At 38.6% G+C, this 17,267-nt stretch overlaps 1 protein-coding gene across 7 annotated transcripts in view; it reads left to right on the forward strand.

The window, feature by feature from the left end:
* Positions 1–17,267, forward strand: part of RALGAPA2 (Ral GTPase activating protein catalytic subunit alpha 2) — a 329,247-nt gene that overhangs the window by 231,123 nt on the left and 80,857 nt on the right. For all 7 annotated transcript variants that reach the window (XM_017541502.2, XM_017541500.2, XM_017541496.2 and 4 more), the window contains one exon: positions 13,632–13,759. In XM_017541502.2, the coding sequence (XP_017396991.1) occupies positions 13,632–13,759 (128 nt within the window). The remainder of the gene's footprint in view (positions 1–13,631; positions 13,760–17,267) is intronic.

A 17,267-nucleotide genomic window follows, 5' to 3' on the forward strand; every position in this document is an offset into this window, starting at 1 on the left:
AGTCTGTTGTCCAGGCTAGTGTATAGTGGCATGATTATGGCTCACTGCAACCTCGACCTCCCCAGGCTCAGGTGATCCTCCTAACCTCGGCTTCCCAGATGGCTGGTACTGCAGGCACATGCCACCATGCCTGGCTAATTTTGTGGTTTTTGTAGAAACAGAGAGACTAGCCATGATGCCCAGGCTGGTCTTGAACTCCTGGGCTCAAGTGATCCACTCACCTTGGCCTCCCAAAGTTCTGGGATTACAGGCTTGAGCCACCCCACCCAGCCCTTTTCTTATTCTTAATTGATCTAACCGATAACAACATGTTCCAAATAATAGCAACAAGTATTTCATGCTTATAGCATATGGATAAGTAATAAATTATAGCACTGTTGAAAGGAAGGGTAGGAGGGAGGAATTGGAAATACTCTTTTATAAGGAACTTCCACTGCCTGTGAAGCAGTATAGCGTTATTTGAAAGTGGAGTTGGATTAGTTATAAATGTATTTTCAGACCCAGAGCAACCACTGATAAAATGTTTTTTAAAGAATTATGATATGCAGAGAGAGGAGAAAAATTGACTTTCATAAAATTCTCACTTAACGCTAGAGAAGGCAGCAAGTGAGTGGAAGCCCAAAAAAGAAAACAAAGAATAAAATACATGTCAATGGTCTAAATATGTCAATTAAAAGAGACTGTCAGAGTGGGTGCCAAAGAAGCCAAGACCCAAATATATGTTGTCTATAAGAGAACCACTTTAAATATGAAGAAACAGATTAAAAGTAAAGGGATGGAGAAAGATATCCCATGCTAACATTAATCAAAGAAAGCCGAAATAACTATATTAATATCAAATATCGCTAACACCAGAGCAGGGAAAATTATCAGGGGTACAGGAGACATTGCATAGCAGAGCCTGCAAGGCCACAGTGAGGGGCTGGCCCAAATCCTGAAGTTGAGGAACTAGAGCAGAGGTGTCCAATTTTTGGCTTCCTTGGGCCACACTGGAAAAAGAATTATGTTGGGCCACATATAAAATACAATAACACTAATGATAGCTGATGACCTTTTTAAAAAATTGCAAAAAAAACTCATAATGTTTTAAGAAAGTCACGAATTTGCGTTGGGCCACATTCAAAATCATCCAAGGCCGCATGTGGCCTGCAAGCCATGGGTTGCACCAGCTTAAGCTACAACAAATCAGTTAGCCCCTCTAGCCTTCATCTCTTGCTCCATAAAGTAGGGATAAAGTGCTGGCCCCATGGGGTTGCTGTGAGAATTACATACTGTACATTGAGCACCGAGATCAGAACCTGGCCCCGAAGTAGAAGTCATAGTCATTGGACTCATCATCAAAAGTGAAATGTTCCTGAACTTTTAAACCCCTTGTCTATGATTCTTTTGTTATTTTCTTAATCTTGTAATCCAAAAATATCTATCATGTATATTATTATTTTCACCTCTAATCACTAAGAATCATTGACTCCAAAGGCATCAAAGGAGAATCACTTACCGGCCCAATTAAGTGATGAACTCTGTCTTTAAAATATATTCATGGAGTTGCCATATTGTTGCCTGAGAAGACTTTCTCACTGTTTGGAAATCCCTTTCTGTGTTTGGTTCAGGCTCTGCAAAATAGAATTTAAATCTGTTTTTTCCCACCTTTCAAGAAACTAGCCCAAGCCCAATGAACCATTTCCAGAGCAGGCCCTCCTCAGAGAGTGCTCTTTGCTGGTGCTGCATGGAGTTATTTGTTCCCGGAGGACGGTGTCTGGCCTTCCCCTTCCCACATACCACCCTGAACCGTACAGCACACAAGAAGTCATTTAGGATTGAACACATTTTACTGTTCATAAAATGTTTATAAAATGTTCAGTGCATGGACTCCATGGTGTCTCTGGTAAATAATGTGACTACTATTATTTTTCCCAATAAGAAAATTATTGTCTTTTGGTACAATATCTTAGCAGATTTATCTGTTACCCACTTTGACATCTCAGGCAAAAATGTACAAGTACAAACACACCCTCTCAATTCATAATCCCTGTGGAATTGTGAATTTCCCAGAAGGGGAAACTGTGTCAGATCCTTGAATCCTAGATCGCAAAGGTGAAGGGACCATTTTAGGTTGTCCGTTCTGACCTTTATGCGGGACACCCCTGACACCCTTGTGTTTGTGCACCAACATCGCTGGAGCACAAGATTAGCTCAAGGCCCATATAGCCCTCTCTCAATATCCAGAAACCACTTTCCTCCCCCTCTTTTAGCCTCCATTTTTATCCTTCATTATTTCTAGTCCGGCACTTGATTCTCTCATTCATTAGAACTTCTGGATTGTCTAAGATTTACTTACAGGATCTTGTTAGAAATGTGGGGAAAACATGTTGTTTGTAGTTCTAATTAAATGCCCCCAAGAAGTTCTGTTTTCCTAAGTCCATATGCAGGATTTAGGGTGTTGCACACAGTCCCTGGTATATGAGGTCGGTGCTTTGTTATTGACAGATCACAAAGAAAAGACCTGCTCTGCATTATGAGGTTCCGCAGGTCTCTTACAGGCTGAGCCTCGATGGGTGGTCCTGATGCCTTAGAGATGTGGAAATTTTACCTTTGGAGAAGCTGAGGCCAAGCTTCTCAGAGCGACCATCCTTGGCCAGGCTCTTACGTGGAAAGCAGCTCTGGCCTGCTCAACCTACTGACAACTCTGCCCTTGCCCATTCTCCCATGTGTGTAGAAACTTTCACAGTTTTCTTTTCCTATTAGCTGCTTTTTCTAATTCATTGTTGCAATATTCCCTGCCAGTTACATTGATCTGTTGTAGAGGTTGTGATCATGATTGCAATTACTATTGACTTTACAGGCCGTTTCTTTTATCATTCTGTGATGTGCATTAGTATTTCTCTCCAAGTATAAAAACATGTACTCTTTCCTACTTGACTTTACCATTTTGGTTTCTGGCCACCTAATTTGCGAGGACCACCCAACAGATCTGCAGCCTTTCCAATTCTCACCACCCACCAGATCTTATCTCCTGCTGACACACAGTGAGTGTGCCCTCAGCTCAGCCTTTCCATTAAGAAAAAGATGGGAAACTTACACTGTGCTCTGTGTTGCTTTCATTTTGATGACCAGGACATGAATTGGGTAGATGAGCAGGGATGGGCAAGTACAGCAGTGCAGAGCCTTAAGAGAAAGCTGGTGATTTCTGCAGGGCATTTCATCAAGTCCCACATCATCTGGCTCCCCACACCTCTTCTTCAGCCTTTTCACTTATCTCCATGCATTTCTGTAAATACCTATTCCAGAGCTTTCCATTCTTCTCAGATCCAGTCTAGGCATCTACACCTGCCTTACTTCCTTGTGGCCCTGCTGTGACTTCACTTTGCTCTCAGGAATCCCTCAGGAGCTCTGTGCAGCCCTTTGCCTTGTTCTATCCACAGTCTTACTGTTTATTCATCTGTGATACTTTAATCATTAACTGTAGACACAGCATTCTCAGCTAGACACAGCTAGCACTCAGCTAAATTAGTATCTCATGAAATGCACTTTGGGTAACCCTGCCCTGGAAAAGAGAGCCAGACCCACCTCATATTTTCATCCTGTTGTTACCATTTGTCTGGAGTGCTCCACTCTTTCCACCATGAATCTCTGCCAACACCCACAGTCATGATTGCCTCCTACATGAAGCCTTCCATGGCTTCTCTCAGCTGAAAAAGAGCTCTCTGTAGCTTCAGAATATTTTATCTGTGTCTACCCTAAAGCTTTTTTTTTTCTCCTTTTGCCTTCTTGAATACATAGTTTTACCTCTCCTGCAAACTACTTTCAGATCAGAGACTCAACTTGTATATATCTGTATACCCCCACAGCCCTTAACAGAACTTTGATCAAAGGATGCAAATGAATAACTATTAAACAGATGGCATGTGAAATCTCTGCTGCTTTTGATCCAGAAATATTCACTGTAGTCTATAGAATTTTCAGACAAAGTTTTAGAGTCCTCTGAGTATTCACTTTTCCTAAAAGCTATCTTCTGGTATTTTAGAGAATGTATTTATGTAATACAGAGATAGGAGTGTGTAGAAATAAACATTCTCTTTCTCAGAAATATACCTTACATTTCTCTTAATGTTTTTACATATATCTCGAAATTGTATGTTTTTTCTACCTTGCCTCTCATTATGACAGTACTATTTGCAACACGCTTTCAGGGTTGATGTGGCATTTTAACCTTTTAGTCACTTTGTAAGGCCCATAGGGCAGACAACACTGCCCTTGTGCTCCAAATATGTATGTAGTTGATATGAGTATAAATAATTTATCCAAGAGTACTTGATTCTGGTACCAACTCCAGAATCCTGAATCCCAGTAGACTGAATCTCTTTAAGATTCAGAGAGGTATCAGTTTTCACACCTGTATCTAGATGCTTTTTAGTGAAGGGCTGTTTGTATTCTGTGTACACATCCTGTGTTCACATTATAGGTGTATGTGTGAAGTCAAAGAGAAATCTGAATTCCAGACCTTTGTATTAAGTCACCTACCTCTTGCATAATAAAGGCAGTGCCAAAAATCTGGGCACAGAAATCACAGATATATCTTTGTTATGAGCACAATACCTGCAGTTTTTTAGCAGGATGAATAACTGACGAAACTGGGTAAGTTAAGCCACGCCTATTCTTCATTTGTCGTTTTCAACTTGGCCTGCCTCTCGGTAGGCCCATCCATGCCAGTACTCCAATCCTGGAGGCTGGAGGTTATCTGTGAGTAATTGGAACAGAGTTCAGTTCTTCATTGCCCTGCTTTGGAAGATCAAGATGTCTGCATTGCATCCTTGAAAGATTAATCCCCACAAATCAAATGGGTATTTCAGATCATTTTCTGTGTCCCAAGGATTCTTCTTTGTTCTTGCTCCAACAACTGGGCACCTCCTTGTGCTGGCCTGCTGGCTGCTGTTGAAACATGGACTTCAGTGTCATCACTTCACTGCAAAAGGCTTTCTTTGCTTTCACAGTATCTTGCCGAGTGGAGTCCCTGGGTATGAAGTGTCTTCATCTGGACTCAGACCTGAGAAAGAAATTAATCTGGGCTGCACCTTCTAGGTGCGTGCTTCCCCTGAACAATGTGCTTCTTTAGTCAAGGAACACATGATAGGGGCTCCACATGCAGCTCCTAATCTGCAGGTGGTAAGGAAATCCAGTTTGCAGCAGTCATGGAAAATCTTATTAATCCCCAGGCTTTGGTCAGCATGCTAGGAGAGGGCACTTATGAGTCACTCAGAAACTTTAGGTGGTTGTGAAATATACATGCTCAGCAGGACAAAATACTGAGATCAGGTTCTGATTAGGACTAATACTTGATGTCGACTTCCATTAAATTTACCATTGAGCATGGGATTAGGACCGGGTGCTCCACGAGAACCCTTCCTCATCCACTTTGTACATCAGGAGCACTGTTTCCCCTGGCGGGACCACTTGCCCTGTCTATCCTGGAACCTCCTTTACTGCCTCAGTGTCCAGTGGTCTGCAGAGCCTAAGATACCTGACCATCCGTTTCCACTTCCCACTGAGAACACGATGTCGTCTTCTAGGAATGCTGCTCCCTTAAGTATTAAAAACTAAAGTCAGAGACTAGCACCATAGGAGTAGGAAAAAATTACATGTGGGTCAGGAGGAGTAAAGTGAGAGGCACTACCCTCATCGCCCTGCCACACATAAACCTGAATATTCTGGTTATGGAAGAAAGATTACCTTACATTGTTCCCTGGTTTCAAGGACATACCATACCTTATGGGTCAGTATCCCCACCTCATGGGGTAATATATCCCAGTTAGCTTAGTGAGTGATTTTTCAGCAGTCATCAAACAGGCAGGAGGCTGTAACTCCACTGGTCCCGTGTGCCTCATTCATACTGTATTTCTTACCACAGGTTAGACTGTATCTTGCTATGAGGTAAGGCAAGTCTCTACCCAGGTCTTCCTTGGCTTTTTTAGCCAAATTCATTTCTATAAATGTCTTAGAGTCAGCTTGTCAAGATACATACATGCAATGCATTAAATCCATAGGTCAGTCTTGGAAGGAAAGTCACAACAATATTGAGTCTTCTAGTCCAAGAACAAATCTGTCATTTCATTTATTTAGACTAACATCTCTCAATGAAGTTTTGTAACTTGCTTTATACTTACCTTGTTGGATCTATTCCTGTGGACTCTCTGTTTTTATGCTGTTGTAAATAATACTTCTTTTTCTAACCATTTGTTGCTGGTGGACAGAAATGCATTTGGATTTTTGGTGACTTTATTCGGTATTCAGTGACTTTGATAAACTCTCTTTTCTATGGCAAATTCTGACCATTTGCCATAGATTATTTTGGAGATTCTCTGAGTACAGTTATACCATCTAAAGAAAAGAAGAGCAGTTTCGCTTCTTCCTTTCTAATTCATAATCCTCCATTTCTGTCTTGTATTACTGTATTGGCAGGGGCCTCCAGTGCAAATGTTGGTAGATGTGATGTAGGAGGACATTTCTTTTCTCCTTCACAGTCTCACACATCAAGTTCTCAATATTTCACCATTTAGTGGTTACCACAGAATTCAGCAGATATTCTTTAACAGATTAGGGAAGTTCCCTTCTATTCCAAGATTGCTAAGAAATTTTTTCCATAATTGGATTTTGAGTTTTATAAAACACTTGTTTAAATGTCTTTTGAGATAATTATCTGACTTTTCTCATTCTGTCTATTAATATGGTTGTATACAGATTGATTTTTACTGAAAACCCACATATGTATTCTTGGGATATACCCGACTTGGTCATGATATTGTGTTATTATATTGTGTTATGTGCACATATTTGAATTGGCTTCCTGATATTTTGTTAGGGTTTTTGTAAGCATGTTCATGAGTGAGATTGGTCCTTCATTTTGGTATTAAGATTGTACTAATCTAATAAAATGAGTTTGTTTTCGCTTTTCTTATACTATGGAAAGTTTGGAAGTTTCTCTGAAACTTTCTCACTCAGAAACTTTAGGTGGTTGTGAAATATACATGCTCAGTAGGATGAAATACTGAGGTAAGGTTCTGCTTAGGACTAATACTTGATGTCGTCTTCCATTAAATTTTGAAGTTTCTCCAAAATAATAGTTATTTGTTCTTCGAAATTTTATAGAATTTGCCAGAGAAGGCATCTGAGCTGGCATTTCCTTGTTAAAATGTTTTTTTCTGCTGTGATTCATCTACTTTAAAGCTCATAGAATTATAGCTTTTATATATCATCTTGTGTCTGTTTGCTAAGTTGTATTTTTTTGGCATTTGGCCATTTCATCTAAATTTTTAAATGTATAGGCATAAAGCTACATATATTTTCTAAGTATCTATAGTTGGATTTCTTTTTATTTCTAAGATTATTTATTTGTGCTTTTTTTTTTTCCTTGATTCACCTTGCCAAAGACTTGTCAACTGTATTAGACTTTTTTCAAAGAACAACTTTTTTTTTTCAACTTTTATTTTAGATTCCAGGAGTACATGTGCAGGTTTATTACCTGGGCATATTGCATGATGCTGAGGTTTGGGGTATAAATGGTCCCATCACCCAGTTATTCAGCGTAGTACCCAGTGGTTAATTTTTCAACCCTTTCTCCCCTCCCTCTCCCTTCTAGTAGTTCCCAGTTTCTGTTGTTGCCATCTTTTTATACAATTTTTGTTGTTATCTTTATGTCTATGAGTACTCAATGTTTAGCTCCCATTTATAAGTGAGAACATGTGGTATTTGCTTTTCTGTTCCTATGTTAATTTGCTCAGGATAATGGCCTCCAGCTGCATCCATGTTGATGCAAAGGACATGATTTTTTTTTTCATTGTGGTTCCTTAAAACTGTCAGTCTTGGTTCTCCTTTTTATTATATGTTTGTTTTCTATTTTTAATGATGACTTTTATCTTTATTAGTTCTTCCCCTCTGCTTTCTTTGAATTTGTTTGATTCTTTTGGTTTTTCAGTATTTCTTGAGATGGGTGCCTATCTCATTATGTTGTCATCTCTATTTCTTTCTAATGTGAGCGTTTGATTCTACACAGTCCTTGTAAGTACTGCTATAAGGTGTAAGTTATAATATCTACTCTTCTTATTCTGTCTGTTAGCTTAACATGTTGCTAAATTTCCATTTCAATATTTTGTTCACCCATGAGCTATTTAGAAGTGTATTTCTTAATTTCTAAACGTAGAGGTTTGTGCCAATTATCCTTTTGTTGTTTGTTGTCAGTAGCTTTTTGGGCACAGAATATGGATTATAAAATTTCTACCCCCTGAAATTTATTGAGATTTGCTTTACAACCTAGAACAGAGATCAGCAAACATTTTTTGTAAAGGACCAGATAGTAAATATTTTAGGCTTTGGGTCTGTGACAACTACATAACTCTGTCATTATTGTGTAAAAGTAGCTATAGAAAATGTGTAAGTGGGTGGGCGCAGTGGCCTACGCCTGTAATCACAGCACTTTGGGAAGCTGAGGTGCACAGATCACTTGAGGCCAGGAAATCAAGACCAGTCTGGCTAACATGATGAAACCCCGTCTCTACTAAAAGTACAAAAAAATTAGCTGGGAGGTTGCAGTGAGCTGAGATTGCGCCACTGCACTCCAGCCTGGGCAACAGAATGAGACTCTGTCTCAAAAAAAAAAAAAAAAAAAGGAAGGAAAGAAGGAGGGAGGGATGGAGGGAGGGAGGGAGGGAGAGAGAAAGGGAGGGAATGTGTAAGTGGATAACTGTGGCTGTGTTCCATTAAAACTTAATTTATGAACTGAAATTTAAACCTTGTAATTTTCACATCACAAAATACTCTTTTAATTTTTTTCCAACTATTTACAAAGTAAAAAGCATTCTTAGCTTGCAGACCATACAGAAGTAGGTACCAGGTTAGAATTAGGCCCTGCTGGCTGTATTTGTGGACCCTTGGCTGAGGATATGGTCAGTTTTTAAAAAGTATTCTGTACATGCTTGAAATGAATGTGTTTTCTGAAATTGTTGGGTAGAGTTTTTTATATGTTTCCATTATGATGAGTTTGTTAGTTGTCTTCTTCAAATCCTCTGTATTCTTGCTGTTTGCTAGAAAATATTTCCTTGGAAATACAAAATTAATAATGAAAAGGTCACAGATTGTAAGTTTACAGCATGATGGATGCTTTCAAAGTGAACACACTTGTGTAATCCCACCCCAGATCAAAACAGAGGATATTGCCAGCCCCCAAAATTTTGTCTCATGCCCCATCCCAATCACTAATACAGTGAAGAAGTGGCTGCTAACCTGACTTCTGGGCCTGTTGATTCATTTTACTTGGTTTTGAACTTTCTAGGAATGAAATTATGTAGTAGGAACTTTTTAGTGTCTGATTCTTTTGCTCATCATTATATTTGGATTATTTTCATGATGTTACATGTAGTTGTGGTTTTTTCATTTTCCTTACTGTGGAATATTCTGTTAGGTGAATATAACACAGACTTAATTTATACTCCTCTGGATGGACCTTGTGGCTGTGTTCTGTTTGGTGAATTAGTATAACTTGCCTTTTCGGTTTTGTGATGGGCAGAGTTGTAGAAAATTCTATAAAGTCAAATTTATTTTCTTTCTTACCCTAAAAAATTCTTGCTTATCCTAAGGTCATGAAGATTTTCTCATATTTTTATCTAGAAGCTTTATGGTTTTAGCTTTAACATTTCAGTCTGTAATCCTCTCAATTTTTGTGTGTGATATGTGATGAAGGTCAAGGTTCACTTTTCCATATGGCTCTCCAGTTGTTTCAGTGTCTTTATTGAAAGACTTTTTTCTTCCATCAAATTGATACACTGCCTTTATTGTGAATCAATTACCATGTAGGTATGGCTCTCTTCTTGGATTCTGTATTTTGTTTTATTGAAATTTTTTTTATCCTGGTCCACTATAATGATTTCTTAATTATTATATTTTTATAGTGTGCCTTCAACTCAGGTAATGTCAGTCTTATTATCGTCTTGATTAACCTATTTCTTTTCATTTGCCCATGAGCTTAGAAGCATTTGGTGCATGTATATTTTTTAAAAAGCTTGCCAGAATTTTGTTTGGATTTTGTTGAATGTATAGTTTAATTTTAGAAGAATTGACATCTTAACAATGTTGAAACTTCCAGTCCATGAACATTGTACATCTTTCCATTTATTTAGCTTGTCTTTAATTTATCATCACTGTTTGGTAGTTTTCAGTATAAATGTCTTGCACATTCTTTTGTGAAATTTATTCTGTTTTGATGCAATCATAAAAAAAAATTTTTACATGTCTTTTCCCAATTGTTGGTTGCTAACTTTCAGAAATATAACTGATTTGAGGAGTATATTATTTTCTAAGGCTTACCAAAATTCACTCTCTAGTTATAAATTTCTTTGGACTTTTCATGTACATAATCATGCTATCTGTGAATAAAAACAGTTTTACTTCTTTGGGAGGCTGAGGTGGACGGATCACGAGGTCAAGAGATCAAGACTGTCCTGGCCAACATGGTGAAACCCCGTCTGTACAAAAAAAATACAAAAATCAGCTGGGCGTGATGGTGCGTGCCTGTAGTCCCAGCTACTCAGGAGGCTGAGGCAGGAAAATTGCTTGAACCCAGGAGGCGGAGGTTGCAGTGAGCCAAGATTGTGCCACTGCACTCCAGCCTGGCGCTCTGGCAACAGAACAGGACTGTCTCAAAAAAAAAACAACAACAACAACAAAACAGTTTTACTTCTTTCTAACCTTTATGTTCTCTTCTTCTCCCTTACCCTTCTTCTTTCTCTTAATTTTCTTTATTGTAATGACTAGGATCTTCAAAAATGTTGAGTAGAAGAGGTGAACATAGACATCCTTGCCTTTTCAAATCCCTTTGGAAACCACTTAATCTTTCATCATTAACTATGATGCCTTTTCACCCTCTTTAAGCTCTCATTAAATTCAGGCAGTTCCCTTCTATCCTGGTTTGCTGAGAGTTTTTGTTCTGTTTTGTTTTTCTAAGTATGAATTAGAGTTCAATTTTATTTAATGCTTGTTCTGTATCTGTTAAAGTCATACTGTTATTATTCTGTATTTTGTCAGTGCAGATTTTTGCACATTGCAAAAATAAATTGCATTGGTGGATTTATGAATGTTAAATGAACTTTGAGTTCCAGTGGAAAATTCTGCTTGATCAAGATATATTGTCCTTTTTTATCTTGCTGGATTTAATTTACTAAAGATTTATAAAGAATGTTTGCATCTTTGCTGAGAGATATTAGTCCATAATTTTCTTCTGTCAGCTCTTTATGGGCAAACACAGTCTCTCATTCATTATTGTATCCCAAGTCCTTTCACCAATGCCAACCACAGAAAAGGTGCTTTACAAATAAACAGTTTTGGAGAGAAATCAAAAGACCTAGGATGGAGACCGACATTCATTCATTTAAATTATTTAAAATATTAATGAATGTTAATATTTTAAATAATTTAAATGAATGAATGTCGGTCTCCATCCAAATTAGCAGGTATTTGCTTTCCAATTATGTGTCAGATACAGATACTCAGAAGGGGTTTTCTTCTTCCATCTCCAGCCACTCCTTCTTTTCTAATTGTTTCTCATGTCTCTAACCTCTAAACATTGGAAGGCCAAAAGATATAGTCCTTGAGTCCCTTTTCTTGTTCTTTTGTGGATGTTATCTGATCTCATGGCTAGAAACACCATCTCTAAATGAACAGCTCCAACCCCTGACTCTAGCGTGGTATGTCCACTCCTCCTCGATACATCATCACTGGATACCCAATAGGTTTCTCTAATTTAGCATGTCTGAAGTTGAGCTGATGACCCTCCCTCTCAGTCTTCTCCATTTCAGGAAAACATAGCTCCAGGCTTCCAATGGCCCGGCCAGAAACTGTGGCATCACCCTTGACGTCTATTTGTCTCTCCTACCTTATTAACCATCCTCAACAAATCCGGTCAACTCTACCTTCAAAATATATCTATCACCTTTCTCCACTTCTGCTGCCATTCTGATCCAAGCCATTACCATCTCGTGCCTAGGTTATTCAGTAGCCCCCAGCTGGTCTCCGTCATTCCCCTTTGCAGTTTTCCCAGCACAGGTGCCAAAACAATTAAAGTGGTATACCTTTAAAATGTAGGTTAGATCATATCCTCTGCTTTCATAAACCCTCAGGAGGCTTTGATCCTATTCAGAATGGAAATCCAGAACTCTTAAAACTTCCTATAAAGCCCCTCTTGTGACCTGCTTGACTTTAGCTCTTAATTCTTCCGTTTACTCACTTGGCCTCAGCCACGGTGACTTCCTTGCTGTTGATTAAACATACCAATTCTTCCGCCACCACAAGGCCTGTGCTGTTTCTCTGCCTGGAATGTTCTTCCATTAGATGTCCTCATAGCTTGTGGTTCATTCATCACTTCTTTTAGGTATTTACTAAAATGTCATCCTCTCCTTAAAGCCCTCCCTGGCCGTTAGATCCAACTGGAGACCCGTCTCAAAAAGAAAAGTTCTGTTGCTCTTCCCTGCTTTAGTTTTTACCTTAGCACTTTTCCTGCTTATTATATATTTTATATGTTTATACTGTTTATTCTTTGAAATCTCCAACAAATTCTAAGCTCAGTGAAGTCAGGGATTTTTGTACTATTCACTGTTGTTTCCTCAGTGAGTAGAACAGTGTCCGTCACATAATAAATATTTTCTGAATACATAAATAAACAAGTAATAAGTGAATGAATATAAGAGTTGTGATCTCATGGAGCTTATATAAGAGTTGTGATCTCATGGAGCTTACTATTTCCATGTTAGTGAATAAAATTAAAGAAATTCTAATGGGACAAAAAGGAGAGAGAAAAATAAATCCAAAAAGGGTAAGTACAAAAACTTGCGAGTTTTCCACATAACAGAAATGGGTTCAGCTATGAAAAGCCAGTCTCTTAAAAACATAGAAGCCAGGTGAGGTGGCGCAACTGTAATCCCAGCTACTCAGGAGAGTGTGGAGGGAGGATGCTTGAGCCCAGAAGTTCAGGCTGCAGTAGGCTATGATTGTGCCACTGCACTCCAGGTTGGGCGAAAAAAAGAGACCCTGTCTAAAAAAAAAAAAAAAAAAAGTAGAAGGAAATGAAGGTAATGCAATATCTTGGAAGCAGAGGGGGTAAAAGGTAAAAGAAGAATTAGGACTGTGTAGGACTTTGTAGTTGTTGACAGGGATAGTCATCATCTCCTTTAAGAGTTAATATATATCAGGACCCGTAGCTGCAACATTACCAATTCCATAACTGGTTTCAGATGGATGCAAGGCTAGTGTTGTGCAGTGAAGCACATCTGTGTACCATGCATAATTCACATGATGTAGGCACTTAAGAGCAATGCCATTTCTGTAAATGACAAGGGAATAAACAAATAACCCGGTAAAATTTTGTCGTTGGAAGTTTTGCTGGAGAATCCCTGGTAGAGGAGGATTGTTGGAGCAGTCCTGCTTCACTCGATTTGAAAGCCCTGGACCTGCATCCTGTTAAGATCAGCGTCTGCTCTGTGGGTGACAGCTTACGTGCTTATTGCAGCTCTGACATCACTCAGCTATTCTCCTATCTTTGATTTGACTGTTAACCGGTTTTTAAATTTTGTTTTTTCATTTCAAATCAACAGGTTCCATTTTTTGGGCCTCTGTTTGATGGAGCCATAGTGAGTGGGAAGCTGTTGCCGAGCCTTGTGTGTGCCACGTGCATCAACGCCAGCAGGTCTGTGAAGTGCCTCATCCCACTCTACCAGAGCTTGTATCTTTTTGCTTTAAATATGTAACTTACTAACCATCCCAGAATCAAGATTCCTGGCAGTTTTTCATAAGAGGTAAGTATTCAAAACTGAATTGAAGAGGGAAGATAATCTTTTAACCTCTGTTAAAAATAACATAGTGTGATTTTTTCATAGCATTTGTTAGTTTATATTAAATATAATTTTGTGCTGCATTCAACTTAGAGTTTACTTTCATAATTTACTTATATACATTTGTGTCTGAGAAGCTGTGACCATTATGAGATGCTGATATCTCCTTAGGTGTTTTGCCCCACGTTGCAGTCTCATCCAGCATCCCTCTTATTTGTGGCAGCCCATTGTGGTATAAGGTGGGATGCTGAGCAAAACATAACACTCATTCAGAGTGCCTACCAGAACCCAAAGCAAATGAAATGATCCTCATAAGTCAGAGAATGTGGCAGGTTCCACCTGAGAAGTGCAGGGGGGTTTCTGGTAGATCAGAGGAGACAGAAATTGCATCTGGTTGGGAGGGGAAGGAAAGGTGTCCTGAATTACATTGCATTTGGACTTATCAATAGGAATGGCTAGAAATTATTTTGTAATTTTCCCAAATCATTAATATTTTCTTCTCTAGTTCCTGATTTTGTTTCCAAAAACAGAATAAATTTCAGTCTTAAAATTTTTTCCTCAAACATTAATTGGCCTGCTGTAATCCTTAAATTCAAGCATGATCTCAAGTTATAAGAAAAAGAGATTAAGATGTGTGACCTCATAAAATTAATGCAAAAAATAATCTGACCCCCTAATAAAACTTAGAATCTCTTTGTTTTTAATTGGTGTTGATAATAATTTGAAACGTATTGTGTTTGACCTCTGTATATACTTCTCCCAACCTAATAGTAAGTGATGCGTTGCTAGCGGGTGAGAGTTGGGGGTAGATGAAAACTATCCCATGTGAATAGATACAGTTCATGAAAAAATACCTTTCATTAAAACCATGGTCACTTCATTGACTGATATTCTGCCTTTAGATTTAAAAAAATACATATGCCATGTGGCAACTTAGAATTATCATAGAAATGAGTAGTAGAAAGGAGCTATCAGGTCCCATCTGGTCCCTCCCCCGAGGGCCAGGGCAGCATTATTCCCTTCAGTCTACCCTCGTGCTTTGTCCAGGCCGGTGGTGAGTGTTTTGGAGATGGCATTCTTTGCAGTGATTTCCACAACACTTCAGACGTAATCTTATGGCTGGTGTCAATTTGGCCTTCAGCATGCAGTTTTTATTTCGCATGCCGTTAAAAAGGGCCTCTTGGCAGAAATAAGAAAGACCTATTCAGCAATTGGCTTGTCAGTTTGCACATCAACTAGGACGAGCTGGGCACTCATCAGTCAAGTATGTTGGACCAAGGTAGCAAAAATAAAAATTTATTTTACAAATAAGAAAATTCCATTTTATATTAATTCCATTGTGACTTTTGTCGTGTTACCTTCTCTACTTATTGAACTTCTCATTGTAGTATTCTTGCTTTGTTATTTGGTTTAATACTGCTTTCTCAAATAAGAATTAATGTGATACACTTGGCATAATCAGATATAGGGAAAAGGGTGTTTTTAGAAGTTCAAAGGATACTATTCAGCATCACTTTAAAAACCTTTCAAGCATTGACACATCAGGACTACTGTGGATACCAGCTAGGGCTACCGATGCTATTGTGTGTTAGTAAATCTACTTCTACTCATAAAATACCTAACTTGACATCTCAAAGGACAATATAGTACCGAAATTAGGAAAAAGTAAAAAAACTATTATGTTGATCATTATAAATATTTTAAACATTTTTTATCTTATACCTGGAGAAAATTTAATTGGTATTATTCAAATAAATTGTTTAAAACAAGAAATCAACCATTATACATAATTTTATATAGAGATGTCGTTAGTGGGGAAGCCTTTGCAATCATTTAACTACTCTGTTAATTTCTGTCTGCAGAAGGGCTAATATTCAGGCCAGAAATGAGGGATATAATAAGAGAAAACAAAATGGAAAAAATAAGGAAAAGGGGAGGGTTTTTTGGATTTTTATTGTTTAAAAATGACTAATTTTAAGAACTATAGGCCAGGCACTGTGGCTCATGCCTGTAATCTCAACACTTTGGGACGCCAAGGTGGGTCGATCACTTGAGGTCAGGAGTTCGAGACCAGCCTAGCTAACTAACATAGCAAAACACTGTCTCTAGCAGAAATACAAAAAAATTAGCCAGGCATGATGGCACACACCTGTAGTCCCAACTACTTGGGAGGCTGAGGCAGGAAAATGGTTTGAATTCAGGAGGCAGAGGCTGTAGTGAGCCAAAATTATACTACTGCACTCCAGCCTGGGAGGCAACAGAGCAAGACTCTGTCTCAAAACAAAAACAAAAACAGAAAAACAAAAAACACAACTATATCTACCTAAGCTATTAATTATTATTTCCTTTATGTTTTGTTAGATCCAAGTCCACATATGGTTTGGCAAAAGTCTGAATTCCATAGATTATGTCATACCTGATGTCTGGAATTTGCTGCTTTATTGAGATAAGTCATAGATTTGAATTTTGAAAACCACTGAATAACCTAACAAATTCTAATTATGGGTGTCTTGTTACATTTATTCATTTTCCAAACAACTACTGTGGACTCACTATTGCCAAGTCCAGTGCTAAGAGCTGAGGCTACAGCAGGGAGAAAGGTAACCAGGTTTGTACTCACATGCTTCACACAGAAAGCCCATACATAGATTAAAAACATATATGAATTGAGAGAAGTTCTGTAAAGAAATTATTAATTAATAGAGAGTTGGGGTAAAGAAAGGCCAGGGCACAGAAAGACTTCTGAGGAAAGAGCATTTGGGCTGAAATTGGAGGGATGAAAGAGAAGCAGTCCTCAGAGAGCAGGGATGGCATTCCACACAGAGGGTACAAGGACTCAGATTGCTCATGAGTGATAAACTTGCATTTTTCCAGGATTCTATGCATGTTCAAGTCCATCAGGTACCTGTGATGGACCCAAGAGCCAGATTCCAGAAGAGATGGTGTTCTGGTTGATCCCTGAGGAAGCCGTACTTCCCTTTCTGCTCATGCCCACCCTGGAAGTTCTCATCTTAGCACAGCATCCCAGAGTAAACTCCCACAGCTGCCTGATGTCAGGTGCAATAAGTGGGGAGCAAGTGTAGGGCCCACAACCCCAAGCCTGTGCAAGCCCCACAAAGGCCGAGGAGATCGGCAGTACCTTGAGCACACCTAGAACAAGGGCTGACTATATAACCCATGGGTCCCGGTGCAAAACGAAAATGTAGGGCTCCTTTTTCAAAAAACAGGAAAGAATGCCTTTAAAGGTCCTAAAATACAAAGGTTTTCCCATTTGTGTGCAATCTCTCAACTTGTCATGGTATTTTTTATTTGCCATGTAGTGTTTTAAATAAAGAAATGTTAAAAATTTAAATTGTTGGCATTATCTTTTTCTTTTTTTTTTTTTTTTTTTTTTTTTTT

The sequence above is a fragment of the Cebus imitator genome, unplaced genomic scaffold (genome assembly GCF_001604975.1).
Source record: "Cebus imitator isolate Cc_AM_T3 unplaced genomic scaffold, Cebus_imitator-1.0 Scaffold134, whole genome shotgun sequence".
NCBI lineage: Eukaryota > Metazoa > Chordata > Mammalia > Primates > Cebidae > Cebus > Cebus imitator.